The sequence below is a fragment of the Polyodon spathula genome, chromosome 4 (genome assembly GCF_017654505.1).
Source record: "Polyodon spathula isolate WHYD16114869_AA chromosome 4, ASM1765450v1, whole genome shotgun sequence".
NCBI classification, from domain to species: Eukaryota; Metazoa; Chordata; class Actinopteri; order Acipenseriformes; family Polyodontidae; genus Polyodon; species Polyodon spathula.
This window is the reverse complement of record NC_054537.1, coordinates 65,805,181-65,824,027: the sequence shown is the minus strand read 5'-3', so window position 1 is coordinate 65,824,027 and position 18,847 is coordinate 65,805,181. Positions and strand designations below refer to the sequence as shown.

At 38.3% G+C, this 18,847-nt stretch overlaps 1 protein-coding gene across 1 annotated transcript; it reads right to left on the bottom strand.

The window, feature by feature from the left end:
- Nucleotides 1-5,795: 5,795 nt before the first annotated feature.
- Nucleotides 5,796-18,204, bottom strand: LOC121314761 (thyroid hormone receptor beta-A-like). Its single transcript, XM_041248409.1, has 7 exons — nt 17,797-18,204; nt 12,352-12,452; nt 11,896-12,043; nt 10,916-11,121; nt 10,256-10,402; nt 9,547-9,805; nt 5,796-8,214 (listed from the first exon to the last, which is right to left on the bottom strand). Exons 1-7 carry the CDS (start codon nt 18,119-18,121, stop codon nt 7,973-7,975), a joined length of 1,428 nt encoding a protein of 475 aa, XP_041104343.1. The 5' UTR covers nt 18,122-18,204; the 3' UTR covers nt 5,796-7,972.
- Between the last annotated feature and the right edge of the window lie 643 nt (nt 18,205-18,847).

Here is an 18,847-nt window from a genome sequence, read left to right as displayed (position 1 = left end):
TCACCTGGGAGTAGGATTTTGTCAGTAGAAGTGCAGACGAGGGTGAGGAATTCCGAAAAATGAGCAGAGTTATTCTTAGGTGAACAGTAGAAAACAGTAAGGGTGAGGGACATGGGAGAGGGGAGCTTGATGGCGAGATGCTCAAATGAAGAAAAAGCTGGCAAAGAAAGAGCCGAGGAAGCAAGCACAGAATTAACAATAACAGCAGTGCCAGGTTTCAGCTAGATAGAGAAGATCAAGGTTGGCATCAGTTATGAGTTCACTAAGAAGCAGTGATTTGTTAATCAAAGAATGACAATTGAAAAAGGAGATATACAAATGTGTAGCAGGCAGCATAGGGGGAGAAGGAGTTAGCAGCGGTATCTGCAGCAGCTACTTACCAGTGTTTATTCAGGGAGTGGAGAAAGAGTGAGCATGCTTTGTCCAGGGGATCCAGGCATTAGGTGTCAGAGTGGGAATGAGGCCTCTAGTAGTCATTGGGAGGGATTTGGAAAAGGTCCTCACTCCACCTGTTCTCGCTCTGACTGCCACAGCTCAGACTGCCCTTGGAAATGAGGTCCTTCAATGGCTGGCGCTTAGAACGGCTGGCATTCTAAGACACTGTTTGCCAATTTATACTGTCCTGCAGGTCTAGAGCTGTTCTAGTTTACATGCTATCAAAATGCACTTCAATCCACCACAGCTCCGAACACTTTTGAAAATTAATTCCTTCAACCAGCTAATGTAGTTACATCAGCAAGCAAGCATTCATTTTTACTGAATAAATCGCTATTTTCTTCCTTCTGACTGCAAACAGCAAACACAATCCAAGCAGGCTGGTCGCTAGAATCAACTGAGCTTGAATTACTGTACATGTGTAGATGCAAGTATTTTATTGATTTAACTGCACTACATTTAAAATGGTTCAAATAAGAATTAATTGTAAATGTATTTTAAGTGCTTTGGGTTGATAAAAAAAAAAAAAAAACATTATTCATGTGTAATTTGATTTTGAGAAATAGACCTACATGCTTATAGACTGTATTTCTACAATAATTCATAAGAAATTGTACTGCATACCTTTTAAAACTTTATATCACTATCAATCACTAGAACAATGGGTGTAAGTTCACAGTCAAGAATGCTGTTGAGAGGGATGAACATGTATTGTACGATAATTTAAACTGGTAAGGCAACAAGACCTGGTTTCTGATGAGAGTCACATAGTTTCACCATTAGGGCTAAACAGGTTAATTTTTTTTTAAAAAAGAACTGTTCCAAACTGTCCTAGTGAACATTGGTGCCTCACCCTTGTACAGAACAAATAGAAATTATTCTGATATTTTGCTCAACTGTACCATTTCCCCATACATATATGCATTAATATCTGACAAAGTGGCCATTGGCTGCCACATAACTACGTTACATGACAGTTCAGAATTCTGATGCAGCTTCTGGAAACATGCAATAGCATTTAAAGTAAGCTTTTAAGCATGGTTTTTGGACTTGAAGGGGGTTTATTTAGTTCAGTTAAACAATAAAGAATATGGAACAAAGACATTGAGACAGATTTTCTACTGTGGGAAAATTGCCTGTGTCATACATTTACTATGGAGTGGGCAGCTTGCCTACATTTTACCCACAGTGAAAAATATAGGCCCTGGTTTGGAAATAACCCATTTAACACAGAAGGTAAAATTTAACAATTACAGAGACTTAAAATTGCAATTGAGGTGGTCTCCGTAATTGCATCCGCTTTTTGATAATATGTATTTCACGGGGCAAGGGTGAAAGGTCGTTACTTGGAGGTAGTTTGAGGAGTGGCCTCAGGGGATAGTGTTGGAAAGGAAAGAGGTTCCCGACCGGCGGGAGCCTTCTTGGCCAGAGGAGAGAGAGTGGTCTCGAAGGCAGGCTGTTCATCAGCCTCGGGAACCAGAAAACACATAAAATAGATTGGCTTGGCGGAGCCCATGAGGAATAAACTCTTGAACTGAAGAACCTGGAAAAGGAATGATAGAATAGAGAGCTGTGAATAGAGCCCAGTCTCAATTTGAGTAAGATAAAGAGCAGGGATTGCTAAAGGATAATGTGTGGCCAGGGGTACCCTGTGACTCAAGCAGTGAGAACCCCTTCTCGGAGGAGGCGCGGGTGGTGGTGGCCATAGAGGTCGGGGAAATGAGCCTCATTTACCCCCAGATGAGATCTTGATGCAATGGCAACATGGGAAGGAGGAGGAAGGAGGGGGAGAAAACAAAATGAAAACAGTGAGATTCAGAATTAAATAGGAGAACATTGACAGGGAAAGCAGGGTGGAGCCCCAGATCTCATCCCCCAAAATACGCCTATAGGCTAACACGTTTAATGATTTGTTCCACACAATTTAAAGAGTAAAAGGTTTTAGATTCCACTTTCCAAGATTTTGCACCTTACCTTTTATGATGTCTGCAACTACAGCGCTTCAGTGGCAAAATGCATTAACAGTGCAGAATGCTAAACTCCCCACTCATAACACAAATCAAACTAAAAACACCAGTATTAACCTTTTTGGGACCTCAATCAAGATAAGTACCTAGTGATTAACATAAAAATTGTCAGGCCACAATGTTAGAGTATCACTTGATGCAATACCGTTCTTGCTTTAAAACATGACGATTTCAATTTAGATCATGAATTAACAAAATGCTCATGCACATTATCTCAGAACAGTTTAAAAAAAAAAAAAAACACCTTAATGCTGAATGTATTAATATATTTGAAATGGAAGCAAAACATTTAAGAATAAAATGTAGAAAATTGTCAATTTAAGCAGCCAAACAGATTTTAGAAACAAAAGAAAAAATGTCTGTGCTCGCTTTTCGATTTAGTCTCTTTGGTTTCTACTGCCCTGAAATGCACAGATTGTCACATATTTTAGATTACAAGCAGATATGTTTTACACTTATAATTTATCTTAAAAAGCACGTTAAATACTTGTTACTCTTAAGTGATTGCTGACCTACGTTAGCCCAGGCCATACCTCTGGCGCCATGAAATAGTCAATTAGGTACAGCTACAGAGGCTTAAACCCTCACCTCTCGCATTCTTTCTCTCAAGCCTCCCTGGTGAGTGTGAGAGGAAAGGGGAGAGTCACGGATGTATGTTACTCTGGGCACATCATGCTTTAGAAAATACTATTTACAGGCTTACAAACCAATGCTTGTTTTAAGAGGGCCAAAAACATCTTAAATGGCCAACTGGGTGTTAATGTAGCTTAGACCAAAGTGTCAAACCCTGGGTGACTTACCGCTGTGTATATGATGAAAATGTAAAGTTCATATGCTCAGTCCTTAGCTTCCATCCTCTCCTATGCATAGCTGGTTAAGTACTAGGTTTGAAAAACAAATATACCATGCATTGGCATTTTAAATTGACATGCTTGAAAAAGGTTGTCCAGTTTAACAACTGATATTTACCTGAAATCATGCAACCAATTTAAAAACCTGTTATATACTATAAATTAGTATGCTTATTGATGGACATTAGTTTAATAAATTAGTTTTCTTGTTTTTCTATCTGGTTCTTACACTTTTTGATACAGGTACTTTTGATCTGAGATCTTATTTATTTTTCTTTTTTGGTCACATCTGATCACACTAATTTAAGAGGCCTTGTTTGTAAACTTAAAACTGTAAAATCCCTTTGCTATTGACTATCATTTGGGATTTGAAAATCTGTATATACTAAACACAAAAACTACAATAATACTGAAAACATTACCCTGGTTCCCTCAAATAGAAATGTAACCATTACCAAATGGGTATTTACCTCCTAAAGACCTGAATCCTGAATATTGATATATCAAAACTGCTGGCAGAGCCTGTGACAGAGTTATTGCCCACCACAGAGGGCATAAAAGTACTGGACTCACAGACCTCTGCGTCGTCTTTCCTTCAAGCCTGCTGCAGTCATGGATGCACTGTCCTTGAAGGTTAATGGTTACATTTCTATTTAAGGGAACCAGGGTTATGATAGTAACCTAACGTTCCCTTTTAAATATGAAATGTAACCATTACCATATGGGTAACTGTATCAAAGCTGTCACAAGGGCAAGATTGCAGAACGACTGGAAAGCTACAAGGCTAAGCTGAGAGGCTGTCTTGTGTGTTACCATACGGAACCTCAGTAACAACTAGCTAGGGTGAAAAAATTGAGGGAGAAACTCACTTCTATGCCTGTGTTGTAAGGGTCGACTGAGAAGACGCCCTTAACACTCTTGTTCCAAAACCAGAGTTTTGAGGATCCACGACATTCAGTCTGGAGAACCTAGGAAAGGTATGGGGAGTAGACCACACTGCTGCATTGCATATGTCCTTTTCAGATGCACCCTGGAATAAAGCCCACAAGTTGCCTTGCCCATGGTGGAATGGGCAGTGAGCTTTTTTGGATGGGGCAAGTTTGCCAGCTCACAGGCAGTCCTGACTGTGTTTGCTATCCATTTGGACAGCCTCTGCTTAGACAGGGCTTGACCACTTGATTTAGTCTCATAGCAGACAAAAAAATGTTCAGACTGCCTTCAACTTCTTGTCTTGTCAGCGTAGTACACCAGGGTCTGCACTGGGCACAGTGTATGAAGCTGCAGCTCCCTGTCAGACTGGAAAGGAGGTAGATGGAAAGCCTCCAATTCCACTAACTGGTTGACATGACATGCCAAGATAGTCTTCGGCAGAAAGGCAATTTTTGGTATGGAGCGTAACCTTTGTCCTAGCCTCTGTAAAAATTAAGCAGGCTTTTGGAATGGTGAATGTCTGCATCTTACTGACCCACTTTGCGGAGGTGATAGCAAGCTAGAAAGCTGCTTTGAGCGATAAATATTTCAGCTCAGCTAAATGCATGGGCTCAAATGGGGGCTTCATGAGTGCATTAAGCACATGTTTAACCTCCAGCAAGGAACTCTGTCCTTCACAGTAGGCTGAACTTGTGGAGCCCCTTTTAAAAATTGCCATGCCATGAAATGAGCTCCTGGGGAGTCCAAGTCAATTTTGACCTGGCAAGCTGAAATGGCTGCCAGATAGACCATTAACATGGAGGGGGTTTTCCCCTCGTCAAAGAGGTTCTGAAAAACTGCAGTATAACTGCCACAGGACAGGTAGTGGGGTCAAACCCATGAGACAGGCAGCTCCTTTGTGGATTCCCGCGTGCAGGGTGAGAGTGCTGCATTATCTCGTCCATCGTGGGACCAAACATATGCCATGCTGTAATAGGGACATCCAACAGAGGCGATTTGCCCATCAGCCACGTGTGACTGGGAAAACCAGAGCTGCCTGTGTGCAGCTATCAGCGCAGCCTGTCCCTTGAGCACATTTAAGACATTTGAATAGACAACAAAAAGAGACACTAATGTTTTCCAATCCATCTTTATTTTCACAGCCAATTTACATTTAAGTGCAAACAAACAATTCTTAATAGTGCAACTTTATACTTAACTGTTCAACCTCAGGTACAGTATGTGTCACAACAACATTTGACTGTTTCCTCATTTCTAACCATGCTATAAACCAACAAGCTTGTGCAACAAAGTTTTTTATTTGAGCATTTATAATTTACACTTAAATATTAGGATTGTTGTTTTGCAACTTTATGGCTGGTCAAATCCATGGGTTTCTGTAAGGAGGTGGTAGAGCCACTTATCTCAGATTATCCTCTTGTGCAATGTTTTAACTTTTTGTTACACAACATGGTTCTTTTTTTTTTTTTTTTTTTTTTTTTTTTCAGCCAATTGAGTGCCGCCTCCTGGGAACTCCCGTCCACGGTCGGCTGTGGAATAGCCCAGACTCGAACCGGCGACGTCCAGGCTATAGGGCGCATCCTGCACCCACGCAGAGCGCCCTTACTGGATGCGCCACTCAGGAGCCTCCTCATAATGTCATTCTCAATCCCAAGCCTCACAGCTGTCAATTTTTTTTTCTTTGAAAACCAACAATATTTGACAGCCTTGTACAATACCCATTTTTTCTGGCATACTAAAAAAGATTGGAAACAGATATTGATGAATATAACAAGTACCTGCACTGTATAATGTTCTTATACTAAAACCTCATGAAAAGATTGTTTTTGTCTCATTGAAGAGCCCATTATATGCATAAAATATCTGTAGAAAATAACTTCTGCTTTGGAAAATATACAAACCTTTATCCTCAATATTGTAAAATAGCTTTTTAATGGTGCGTTTTGAATATTTTGAGTAACTCAATGCTTAAAAGCAAATACTCACATTGGCCTTTTAAACATATTTTTATCCAAAATATACAACATTCTTTAATCAACAACTCACACATGCATTTCATCACTGATACCTAAATATTTTTTTTGTTTTTTACATTTGCTATATAAATATATATATTACATTTTTATGGTTACATTTAACCTTGTTTCCCACCTCTTAGCTTTACTGACTGATTGTCTTTGCATTAAAACATGTGTGTGCAGTTGCCAGTGAACATTGTAAATAATGTTGTTCCACTGCTATAAAAGGCATCTTCAATTAAACGTAAATCAGAAGCGGCTTTTAGGAATAAGTACAAGCAGAGATGGAGAAAAACCATACAAGGCTAACCATGTTTTCATTCTTAGAACAGAGCAATATTACAATAGTAGCCATCAGTTCTGCAGACGTTGGGGTTTAAACACAGCAACTGCACTCAGTGAGCTAAAGAAATTGACTTAGTCAGCAGCCAGATAATGCCCGCTTATCAATCCCAAACTTGTTACAAAACAATACCAGTCTGTACCTTACAGTGCCCCCCATACTAATAAAATAGTGCCCCCCAAATTAATAAAATGCATAGGACAATTTTCCTGGACATAAAATGCTACATCTTTGATATAAAAATGTAGCTACAGAGTGCTTTGTTAACCCAACGTACAGTATAGTATGTCCCTGCTTTAGCCGTGCTTTGCTGGTTAAAATAGATTTTTTTTAGGTAAGGTGTAACTCAGACTTCTCAGAACAAGTAATCTTGAATAATGGTAGAATAACAAAACCCAGAACTGGCAGAAGCCTCTTCCTAAACATGAATATTAACACTCTGCTGCATCAAGGTTATCTGGCAAGTAGTGATCGGCAGCCACACCAATATACATGAGCAATAATAAACTGAGCTGCGTATTCTTCTGTTACATCATGGCTGATTAAACAAGCAATGAGACCTTTTTAATAAATCAGGTCATTGAACACCACCTGGGCCAGTGTGCATAAATGTGTTTTTAGGAGCTATAATAATCACTCTCCCATATTTGGCACCATAAAGCACCATATTTTAGCAATAAGCAAAATACACTTTACCTTTCATTCCATAGTTCATTCAAAGAGTTGAAAATAAAAAGATTCACAAACTGTTTTCTAAAGTCAGAGAAGACAAAATATTAATTTAAATATTTTGAAAATATTCATTTCAGGGTTTCTGTTGCAAACAGGGTTTGTTAACTAGTTTTCTAGCAGTTACTAGAAACAACAAGGAAAACATGGCTTTTTTTGGTACACACTTAGTATGTGCACTCATAAAAACAGTGTCAGTTGTTTTTGTCTGTGTACTTGTGCAAACAGGAAAGGTTTTTGAGTGTGATTAAGGGTTGAATGGTAGTGGAATGATAGGGCAGATTGACATATTAAATACATCTGCACAATTTGTGGGTATGTACTAGTAATTTACAAACCATATGCCAACAATTTAATTTTCAGCTTTTTCTGATGACCACATACATGACGACAATTACTATTAAAAGACCATACAAAACCAAAAAAAAAACAAAACAAAACCAAAAAAAACACAATTACTTAGCAACAAATACTATACAAGAGAAACTCTATATTCACATGTACCCGCATTGAAGGAATGTTTTCATCCATGTCTTGACAGAAACTATCCTACACTATGGAAAGAAATAACATTCAGTAGTGCTAAAAGCAGTTTAGAAAGGTTATCGCAAAGCAGACATTTCTTTATTCCACTTGTTCTCAGTCCTCGAACACTTCCAGAAAGAGTGGAGGGAAGAGTTCCGTAGGGCACTCCACCTTCATGTGCAGGAACCTGCTGGCATGGCACGCTCCGATCATGCGCAGGTCTGTCACCTTCATCAAGAGTTTGGGCCAGAAGTGAGAGACATTGTGTTTGCGATAGTTTATGTAGTGCTCAAATGCCAGAAGAAATTGTTCTTGGAATTTTTCAATTCTCTCCACACTTGCTAGACCAGGCCGATCTGCAAAAAAATAAAGAAATGCATCAATATGAGTACATGCTTTAATATAAACAGTACTTATTTCTTTTATATGCAAACTGTTTGAGAAAAGCAAACCAACTTCTTGCTTCCAAAATATATATCAGTAGATAAACAAACATTGAGCTTAAAAGGAGTAAATGTGGAGTTTGTTCACTAAAATTATTTTACCAAACTCCTAAAAGAGGGAGATAACTATTTTCTTGATAACTGAAAGGGCTTTCTATACATGACTTCTACAGTCAACAGTTTCTATAGGTTAAAATTGATACCTATTACCAAGTTTGTAATCCCATGTAATCTCTTTATTAGAGGTTTTCTTTTGGTAAATGCAGTAATCTCCAACAATTATTAAATGAACTGCCCCTAATCCTCACTAATTCTGTCACAATTGGGTAATTGCAGTTAAGTAAACACCTTTTGAGTGTGATGATAAACATGAATTTGTGGACAGGTAGTGGACAAAAAAAATGGAAACACCTGGTTAAATGAGGGACACAAAGTATATTGAAAGCAATGGCTTCCACACAGGTGTGGCTCATGCGTTAATTAAGCAAATAACATCCCAACATGCTTAGGGTCATGTATAAAAATGCTGGACAGGCCTGGTTGCCTATAATTATGGCTAGCACAGCTGCAAGAGGAGACCTCAGGTGACTTTGAAAGAGGGGTGATTGTTGGGGCACGTTTGGCAGGAGCTTCAATGACCAAGACGGCTCAACTTGCTGATGTTTCACAAGCAACATTGTCTAAGGTGATGTTGGCTTGGAACTCCGAGGGAAAGACATCAACAGCAAAGGGCAACAGTGGGCAGAAGCGCATACTCCTGGATCGTGATATCGGTGCATTAATTTAAGTGCAAGGCAAAACAGGCGACCAACTGCAGATCAATTGATTGCAAATTTCAACCTGGGGCACGAGCAGCCAGTTTAATCAAAAACTATCCAATGAGAACTCCAAAGAGGGGGATACCATAGGTCGGGTTGCAGTGCATTAAAATAATTTTACACACATTTCATATAAAAATAAAATGATAATTTAAAGGTATTTCTTTTCTGCTTGAGGGGACTAACATTGTCATCATGCCACAGAAAAGGTCATTGCAAAAATGTAAAACCTTTACATGTCTCTTAGCTGCAATGTAGATACAAATAGTTAAGGACCATCCTAATTCGAGAATGACTCTTACATCACAATTAAACATCAGATGGATAGTTCTCTTTTTCTAGAGCTAAATAAATGTATAAAATCTGCTCAGAATGTGGTTTTCAAAAAGAATCTTGCATATAAAAACTTATAATGTAAATTGTGTACCTGAAGACATCAGAATTACAGCTTGAAGCAAAGCAACCTCTGAATCGTCCAGGTTAAAAGAAGAGAGAGACACGCCTAGGTCAAAGATAGCATCCGACACTACGCCAAGGCCTCCATTTTTTAGCTGCCCCCTGGTCACAGCCATCTCCCCATTGAGGGTTAACGTCTCACTCTCTGGGTCATAGCGCACAGCTGCTCGGAGGGACATGATTTCCATACAGCAGCCTTTCAGAAGGATTATCTGGTCTTCACATGGCAGCTGCGAGGGGAAAGATAAAACACAGAAAGGTTAGTTATGAATAAACCCACATGAAAAGGCTTGACTCACACAGGGGAGAAATGCATAACTAAGGGCCCATTTCAACTATGAAAACAATCTCATGCAATAATGGGGGCAAAAGTAGAGTATTGATTTATTTGTATTTGTTTATTTAGTCCAAATAAATACTGCTCCACATGTAAAAAATGATTTAGACATACACTGCCGCCAATGCTGCCTTCAGGTTATACTTTTTCAGATACTAAAGGATATTTACAGACTCAAAACAGGTCTTGGTTTCTTCGTCTAATTCAAAGGACGTCACCTTCAAGAGCACAGCGTCCACTCACTCAAGAGAATGTGTATCTGGCAGGATTCATGTCACACAAATATATCAAATGTTCTATCAATTGAACCATCAATCATCAATTCTAGAATGAGAATTCCTACCTCGCAGAACACAGGCAGCTTTTTGGCAAAGTCCACCACCCGTGTGATTGCGGGTGTGATGATTTTTGTAAACTGACTGAAGGCTTCTATGTCCACTTTGCTTCCTTCTGGTGCATTCACTATTGGAGCCTGCCCAATGTCCTCGGGCTGTGAAGGTATAAAAGCCTCCATTATTACGGCTACTGAGAATGTGCAAACAGCAGGAAGACAAAGTAAAGATAAAGTCCATAATTATGGAAGAAAGCACACATGTACAAAAGAAGTAACAAAGTTTTAAGCAATTTCCTGTATTCCAAATTACTTGAATAATACTGGATGCCTGCTTCTCTTTCCACTTTTGAAATTAACTTGCAATTAAAGTAAACTGTAGGTCATGTCCTTTGAAAAAACGAAAGGCCTTGTATATTACTTTTATCCACATTACTTCTGGGTACTTGATACTTTATATTTCTGCCAATATAGGGGCATACTCTAAGACTGGTTATGTCTGACCTCTTTAGAGGTGTGATTGTTGAAAGAGTTAAACCATCCAATCCTAGAAGGTACATCCAAATTGGCAAATACCCAAAGTGTAAAACTTTTGGTAGGCAATGCATCTTTCGAGCATCAGGTTCATTACAAAACAAAGAAATCAATAATCAGTGTGGAGTTGCTCCTCACCAGAAATTTCCGTTTCTGTTTCCAGTGGCTTCCTTGCGCGTTCGTGGTCACGTGTGCTTCTGTCACCACTCGGATCAGGTCCCACTCCTCCTGGCTGGGATCAGGCTTGCTCCAAACGGTTTTCTGCATCTCATCACGGCGTTTTCGCTCCCTGTTTTCCTCTATCAGCTTTCGCTTTGCTAACCTCTTGCCGTCATCCAAAACCACTGGAGTGAGGGACAAAGATTAAAAAAAAAAAAAAAAAAAAAAAACACAAAAAGAATGTCATATTTTTATTGGAGGTTTGTTGGAAACATGTTCAGGAAAAAGGAGCATCATTTATGTTTTACAAAAGCTACATGTTTTTTTTTTTTTTTTTTAATAAAAAATTTCTGAAGCAGACTAACCCTAAACAGGCTTCTAGTAATAAACAACCCCTCAAAACTTGACCTGAGCTTGAAAACTAGAAAAAAGCAAAGTTTAGATAAGACACAAGTCCTTTTATTTACTTTGTAGGTTTTTATTACATTATTTGATTTAATCAGCAGGAGGAAACTAGCAAGTACACAAATTAAGACACATTTTTTCTATAGATTTAACTTAAAATGCCTCCTCAACAGCATGATTGTTAGATATTTCCTCTTAGGACATGTTTTGCTGTCCCATTTGTTAAAAGGCATACCTGTGATTAATTTAGCTGTAACGCAGAAGGAGATAAAGCGAGTAAGAATGGGATAACATCATGCTGTAACATGCTGTGTAATGCTTAATACAACAAACGAAAGGCTCATATTCAAGCTGAACTACTGTTTTATATATTTTACAGCGAACTGGGACAAAGCTAAGACAATGGTATTGCAGCAATATAAACCTAATGTCAGAGAAGTAAAAACTTCAAAATAACACATTTTAAAAGGCCCTTTAAACACAACCCCATGTGTTTATTGATTAGGGACCAGCACCGTTTCTGAAGTAATAAGCTGAACAGTGAAATAGCTTACAGTCTGTTGCCATGCCAACTGCAATGCATTTTTTGAAACGGCATTCCTGGCACTGGTTCCTTGTGACTTTGTCTATTACGCATTTTCCCTCGTATTTGCAGGCGTAAGATGGATGGAGGTTTTTCTGGATAGTTCTCCGGAAAAATCCCTACACAAGAAACAACAAAAGAAAAAAAAGAGAGAAATATAAATTAATTTGAAAAAAAAAATACCAGTACAGTACAAATACCTACATACCAACCTCTACCTTAAATTCACAGTTAATTGTTAGTGTGGGCCAAATGGCAAACAACTTTGACAGATACAATTGCTTTTAAATAATAACAAAATGAAATCCATTTACTATAAAACCTTACTTCTAGAGTATGTGTTATACTGCATGTATACACACAGTACATTCTAAGTTTGTTTTGAAACAGTAGATACTGTTGCTCCGTAATTTGCTTAAAAACTTACCTTGCAGCCTTCACAGGTGATACAGCGATAGTGATACCCAGTGGCTTTATCACCACACACAACACACAACTCATCCTTCTCCAAATAACTTGGTATGTACCCTATAAAAAATAGAAAATGCACTGTAATGCTAACATTTACTCAGTGCTAGTTAACTTCTAACTAACTTTCCATAGCATTTCTCTTTTTGGAATTACCAATGCTTTGTTCAGGAGATGAAAGGAACACCCTTGTTTTCCCACTGAGGACATTACTTTAGTCAATTATTATAATGTATGGTTTAATATTTCTTAGTTGTCACTGCCTGGACATTATATTATATGCTGCCTGCTATTGTTAATTACAATGAAGGATTGTTGTGATGAAGGCAGACACCAAAGCCATTTCTGAAAATTCAACTTTACAAAATGTTCAATAGTGTTACAATGGTATACTAGTGTAGTGTATATTAGTGTATTACAATATTTTCTCCTGTTTCACACCCCAAATTCAATCAATGGCCACAAGGATATTGATTCCCTCGTTCTTCAACCTTATTTTGTACTTGAAAATTATTATTTTGATATACAGTAAAACATTATCATAACCCTGGTTCCCTGCAATAGAAATGTAACCATTGCTGCATGGGTGTTTACCTCCTAACGACCCTGAAACCTGAATATTCTATACCAAAGCTGCTCAGCCAAGCCTGTGATGCAGTCATGCCTGTACCCAAGGGTATAAAGGACTGCGCTCGCAGATCTCAGCATCACTTTTCCTTCAAGTCTGCTGCAATCATGGACGCAGAGATATTGAAGGTTAATGGTTTCAGTTCTACTTCAGGGAACCAGGGTTATGATAATAACCTAATGTTCCCTTTCAAGAAATGTAACCATTACTGCAGGGGTAAGTGTACCAAAGCTGTCGCAAGGGCAATATTGTAGAATGACTGGAATGCTACAAGGCTAAACGGAGAGGTTGCCTTGTGTGTTACCATATGGAACCCCAGTAACAAGTAGCTAGGGTAAAAAAAAAACGTAGGAAGAACTGACTTCTATGCCTGTAATGTAAGGGTTGACTCTAAAGCTGTCCTTGACACTTTAGTTCCAAAGCCAGGGTTTTGAGGATCCAGGATATTTAGTCTGTAGAACAAAATTATAGCTCCGCTGAATGCAAGGCTCAAATGGAGGCTTCATGAGTGCATCCAGCACCACATTAAGCCTCCGGCGAGGAACAATATCCTTCATGGGTGGCCAAAGCTGACGACCTCCTTTTCACAAATTGCCCTGCCAGGAAGTCAGCTCCTGGGGAGACATAGTCAATGAACTGCCTGCAGTAAGAGGAGTTTCTCGTGTGCCCTGAGCAAAAGCTTGCAGACCACGAGATGGGAGACTGGATGACCTGAGACCGCCCTGGTGGTTGATGTAACGGACAAGCACGTGTCTCCCTCGAACCCTGCCAAAGGGTGTTCCACACACCTTGCACAAACCCTGCCATTCCACATAGCGCCCTAGCCCAGACTGGACATTTCCTGCTGTTTCCACCATGAGAGTGCCTTTAGACAGTGATGAGAAACTGTCAACTGACGGTCGCAGTTTAACGCAGGCTGGAAAACCCTGCTGTTGAACCAGGCCTGCAGCGGAAGCATGCGCAAGATACCCCATGGAAGGGTCTGAGAAGCTGCTGCCATCAAGCCCAGTTTCTGGAACGTCACTACCTTGAGCACTCTGTTGAGCTGAAAGAGCCAGTGGACACAGTGGACAGCCTGGAGTCCAAGCACATTCCTAGATAGGAGGCTGTCTGAGAAGGTGTGAGCTGGTTCGTCGCATGATTCACCGCAAGGCCCACCGGTTGAAGGTGGCCAGTGACAAGTTTATGTGGGCTTGTGCTGGAGACTAGGCACAAATGAGCCAGTCGTCCAGGTAATTGAGTACTCTGATGCCTTGAGCCTAGATGCACTTCGAAAAGGCACAGGGACCTACAGAGAGGCCAAATGATAAGACCCGGAACTCATATGCTGTTCCCTGAAAGGCGAACCACAGGTACTTCCTGTGCACTGGTTTTATGCTGATGTGTAAATAGGTGTCTTTGAGGTCCACCATTGTGAACCGGTCACCTGGCCTGACTGACTAATAGCTGTTGCATTGTCAACATTTTGATTCTCCTTCGGCTCAGACGCAGGTTGACCTGTGAGGTCAAAGACCGGTCTGAGGCCACCATTCCGCTTAGGCACTAGGAAGTACCTGGAGTAGAACCCTTCATCCAACTGGAGAGGGTCTACCATTTGAAAATCCTGTTTTTGCAGCAGAGCTGGTACCTTCTGAGACACCACTGCGGTTTCTTGAGAAGGGGCCCTGGGCTTGTGGCAGCAAACTCGTAGGGCTGTTGCTCGGCTTGTGGCCTCTGCCTGTAACAAACAGGCTGTAGTGCATAATATACCTGTAATTAATTAATTATATATATATATATATATATATATATATATATATATATATATATATATATATAGCCGCATTTAATTCGCAATATACACTTATTTGTAAAACTAATAAAATATAGTTTAATCATGTAAAACATAATTATTAGTCAACCCACACAGAGATCATGAGTAAACCATGTATTTGATACCAGGCTCCTCCTGTCAGGTCAGATCTTTAAAGGAAAAATGACACAGAGATCTGTGCAAGCAGTCCTTTATACCCTCTGGGGTGGTCATGACTGCCTCACAGGCTCGGCCCGAGAAGAGCAGCTTTGGTATTAATATTCAGGTTTCGGGCTCTTTGGGAGGACACCCATGCAGTAATAGTTACATTTCATCCTTGAAAGGAAACTTATGTCTTTATTTCATTGCTCCCAAAACTAACATAATGTTAGTACCTAAGCACCAGGTGTGGAAAAAAGTATTCAAACGTGTTACTTCAGTAAAAGTACTGTTACTTGAAAAAAATGTAATTAAGTAAAAGTATCCTTCTAGAAAACTACTTGAGTAAAAGTACAAAAGTACCATATCTTAAAAGTACTCAAGTATTAGAAGTAAAAAGTAGCCGCCCATGTAAAAATTCTACCCATGGAAATCCGCCTGAAAAAAAAACAAACAAAAAAAAAACACGTCTTGCAGATCTCCAGTATGTATTCGCTTCTGACAGTATTTGCATTTTCAGGCTTGATGGAAGAAAATCTCCATTCTCCACACTCAACGCAGTCTGTCAATGTCTACTTCCTAGCTGTCCTTACTGTATCTATTTAAATTTAGAATAGCAAATAAAGTTTTTATTTATTTATTTATTTATTTATTTTTTAAGCTCAATCAAAAATAATGTTAATCAGCGGCTATAGCAACTACTCTATGGTTTTATTCACAAGTTGTAAAACAAATGGATGTAGACTGGCATTCAATAACTTTATTTCAACGGATCACCAGCAACACAGACACGGTACCTGTTCTCTGACAGTACTTTGAATAGACTTTATGAACACGACAACATGATTACCAGTAACACATTAAATTTAGCTGGCTGTACAAATATGCACTAAAAAAAAAAAAAAAAAAAAGAAAACCGCATTACTCATGGAATACTGAGGTAAACGCTTAGCAACAAAAACTAGTTATTCATAAAATCAGGAAAAACTATTCGAAAAACGTAATTTTTTATATTTTGTTTATCCATATTGTAATAGCATTTGAGCCCTCGGGAGCCTTCTCGCCTTCAGCTCGGGCATGTAACTGCACAAAGCGGGCATTACCACATGATTAAGCCCGCTCCTTCTGGCTCAAATGCTTAATTTAAATCTCAAATCAGGAATTTAAATTTTAGTCACAATCTTTATGCATAAATAAAAAACAATTCATAAAACAATTCTAGCCTCAAATGTTAAAAATGTGAAATCCTGTTTTGAAACTGCTTGTAGATTCCTACTTTTCTAAACTACTAGTACATCCTCCGCAACTAAACGTTATGTTTGTTGATTGGTTATTTAAAAAATCTAAAACAGTCTCTGGTTGGGCATCAACATACTATGTTATCATGAAAGTAAGCAGACACTGCACATGCGGCTCTGCTTTACCCAATCAGAATCCAGGACAGCACAAGCGTCAGTGTTCTGAAAGAACAAGTAACGAGATGTTTCTGGGAAATGTAGTAGAGTAAAAAGTACAATATTTTACAAACAAATGTACTTGAGAAAAAGTACAAGTATCCCCAAAAACTTTCCACCCCTGCTAAGCACATCAAAAAAAAAAATAAATAAATAAATCAATAAAGCTATGACCATGAAGAGTTATTATGGGGAGACCAATAAATATGCTACATATGGTACTGTATATATCATATTCTTAAACCCACGTGCTTCACATAAAAGCTAGTTGAAAAACCTAAATTTAAGTGAGAAGAAATGCAAGGTTTAGTGTGGACTAATGTCTGATCCAAAATTCATAGTGGCTTAAGGGGTGCATGTACTTTGGGATAATGAATCATACTTCAGACACATCTAACAGACAACCAACAATCACTAATAAGATCTGGAGGAGGGTTGACAGGCACTGTCAACAGCCTTCTGTCCCAGGTCTGGATCCATCACTCTCAAACATTTCATATTCATAAATTCAATGGGAAAACAAGAAATACATAGAACAAATAATACAAGTTAAATTATACTGTAGGGTTAACAAATAACATGTTGGGAAATACTGTAATGAAAATAAACAGATCGTTTGTAATAGGAATTCATTTTTATATTTAAAAGGGTGAATTATATATAAATTGAATGGGCAGAAGGGGGGGTGTAATTTTCTAAGCCATTAAGATGGACTTCAGAATGTACTACAAGAGCAGCAGCATATACAGCAACTATATATATTTTTTCTTTGTTGCTGTTTTCTAGTGTCAAATCTGATTTAATGTTTTAAATTGGGCTTTTATGAAGCACTGTTGTAATATTTAATCATTTTAATAGATTAAAGTAATTATATACCTCGATGTGCTACTCATTACAATATGTCCAGAACTATTACCATCTATCCTTAGGAACTTGCTTCTAATATACACTCTAAAATACCATATACCAGCCTTTGCACATGTTAATGTACTTCAGAGAGTTAAACATAGCTAAACAGTAAACACAGAACAAAATTATTTATATAGGAAATCTATATATTTTAGGAAGAGGCAAGATTATCACCTACGTGAGCATTCTGAATCCTGTTTTGAATATAAGTAAATGCCTTTTTTCCAAATACTGCCAAGGAATAACAAAATGCTAAAACACAAAATTAAACCTTTCAAATTAAATATTGACTCTCAGAACTATACGGTCTTACTAAGAAAATGTAAGATTTAAGTGTCTAGAAGAAGCTAATAACTGCCTATATTTTTTTACACTTTTTAATTTTTTTTTTTTTTTTTTTACAAAAAATGTCAACGGTTTAGAATTCTACAAAGCTCTTGTAACTGATAAACAAAGTCATACCTTTTTTTGGTGACCCTGGTGTCCACTGAATGTGAGAAAAATCAGCTTTTCCATCTGAGAAATACTCTGTCTGCTGATAGTGATTCAAGGCCATGTCCATGTTACAGAACTCACTTTTCAACACGTTTCCAGGGTAACTAGAGATATAAGGCTGATTTGTTACCCAGGCCTGTTCCATAAATGCATTATTATGAAGAATCTGCGCATCACAACTGTTGTAACCCTGGCTCTCATCTGTGTGCATGTAGTAGTCAATTGGCTGCACCAGGAAATTACTATCTCTGGTATGGTGGACATCATGCATCTCCTGCCTGCAGTAGTTCATAGTTATATAAAGAGAAAGACAAAGAGCACTATTTTGCAACCAATTAAGATAACTTAATACAAAAAAAATATATAAATCTGAGTATAAAAAATGAAATTACTTCTGACTTTAATTTGAATTTTTTTAAAAATAAATAAATAAAAGGCAAAAAAAAAAAAATATTCTGAATATAGGTTTAAAAATGATATGTGGTACGGCATGTTGGGTGCTGGAATCCGCTTTATATATGGGAACTCTGTAAACTTCCCCCCCACCCCCCAATCATTCAAACAAATAGAGAAACAGATTTATGACAGGCTGAGTTTCTAATCTGCAACGGTTACTAATTCTTGTTAAGACGACAGACAGGTAGTGATGTCCGCCAGACAAAAGAAACACTGCGACCTTGTCCGCTACATCTCTGCAAAACACTTGTACTTCAATGATATAAATTTGTTATACTAATACTATATATATATATATATATATATAAACTTATTATACTAAGCTCAGCTTATTTCTTCTTCTTTGTTTTAAATAAACTCTTAAACAGAAAGGAGGATACCACAACGACAGGATTAAAGGAAATCCCCAAATCTGGTTTAACACTTGCTTGTTTACTTACTTGCTGAGTACTGATTCCATTGTTGCATGCTTTTCCTAATCACATTGTATCATCCTAATCTGCTATCAGTCATATTGATCATGTTTTACAGTGTTAACAGTATGGCAGATATGAAGACCGTT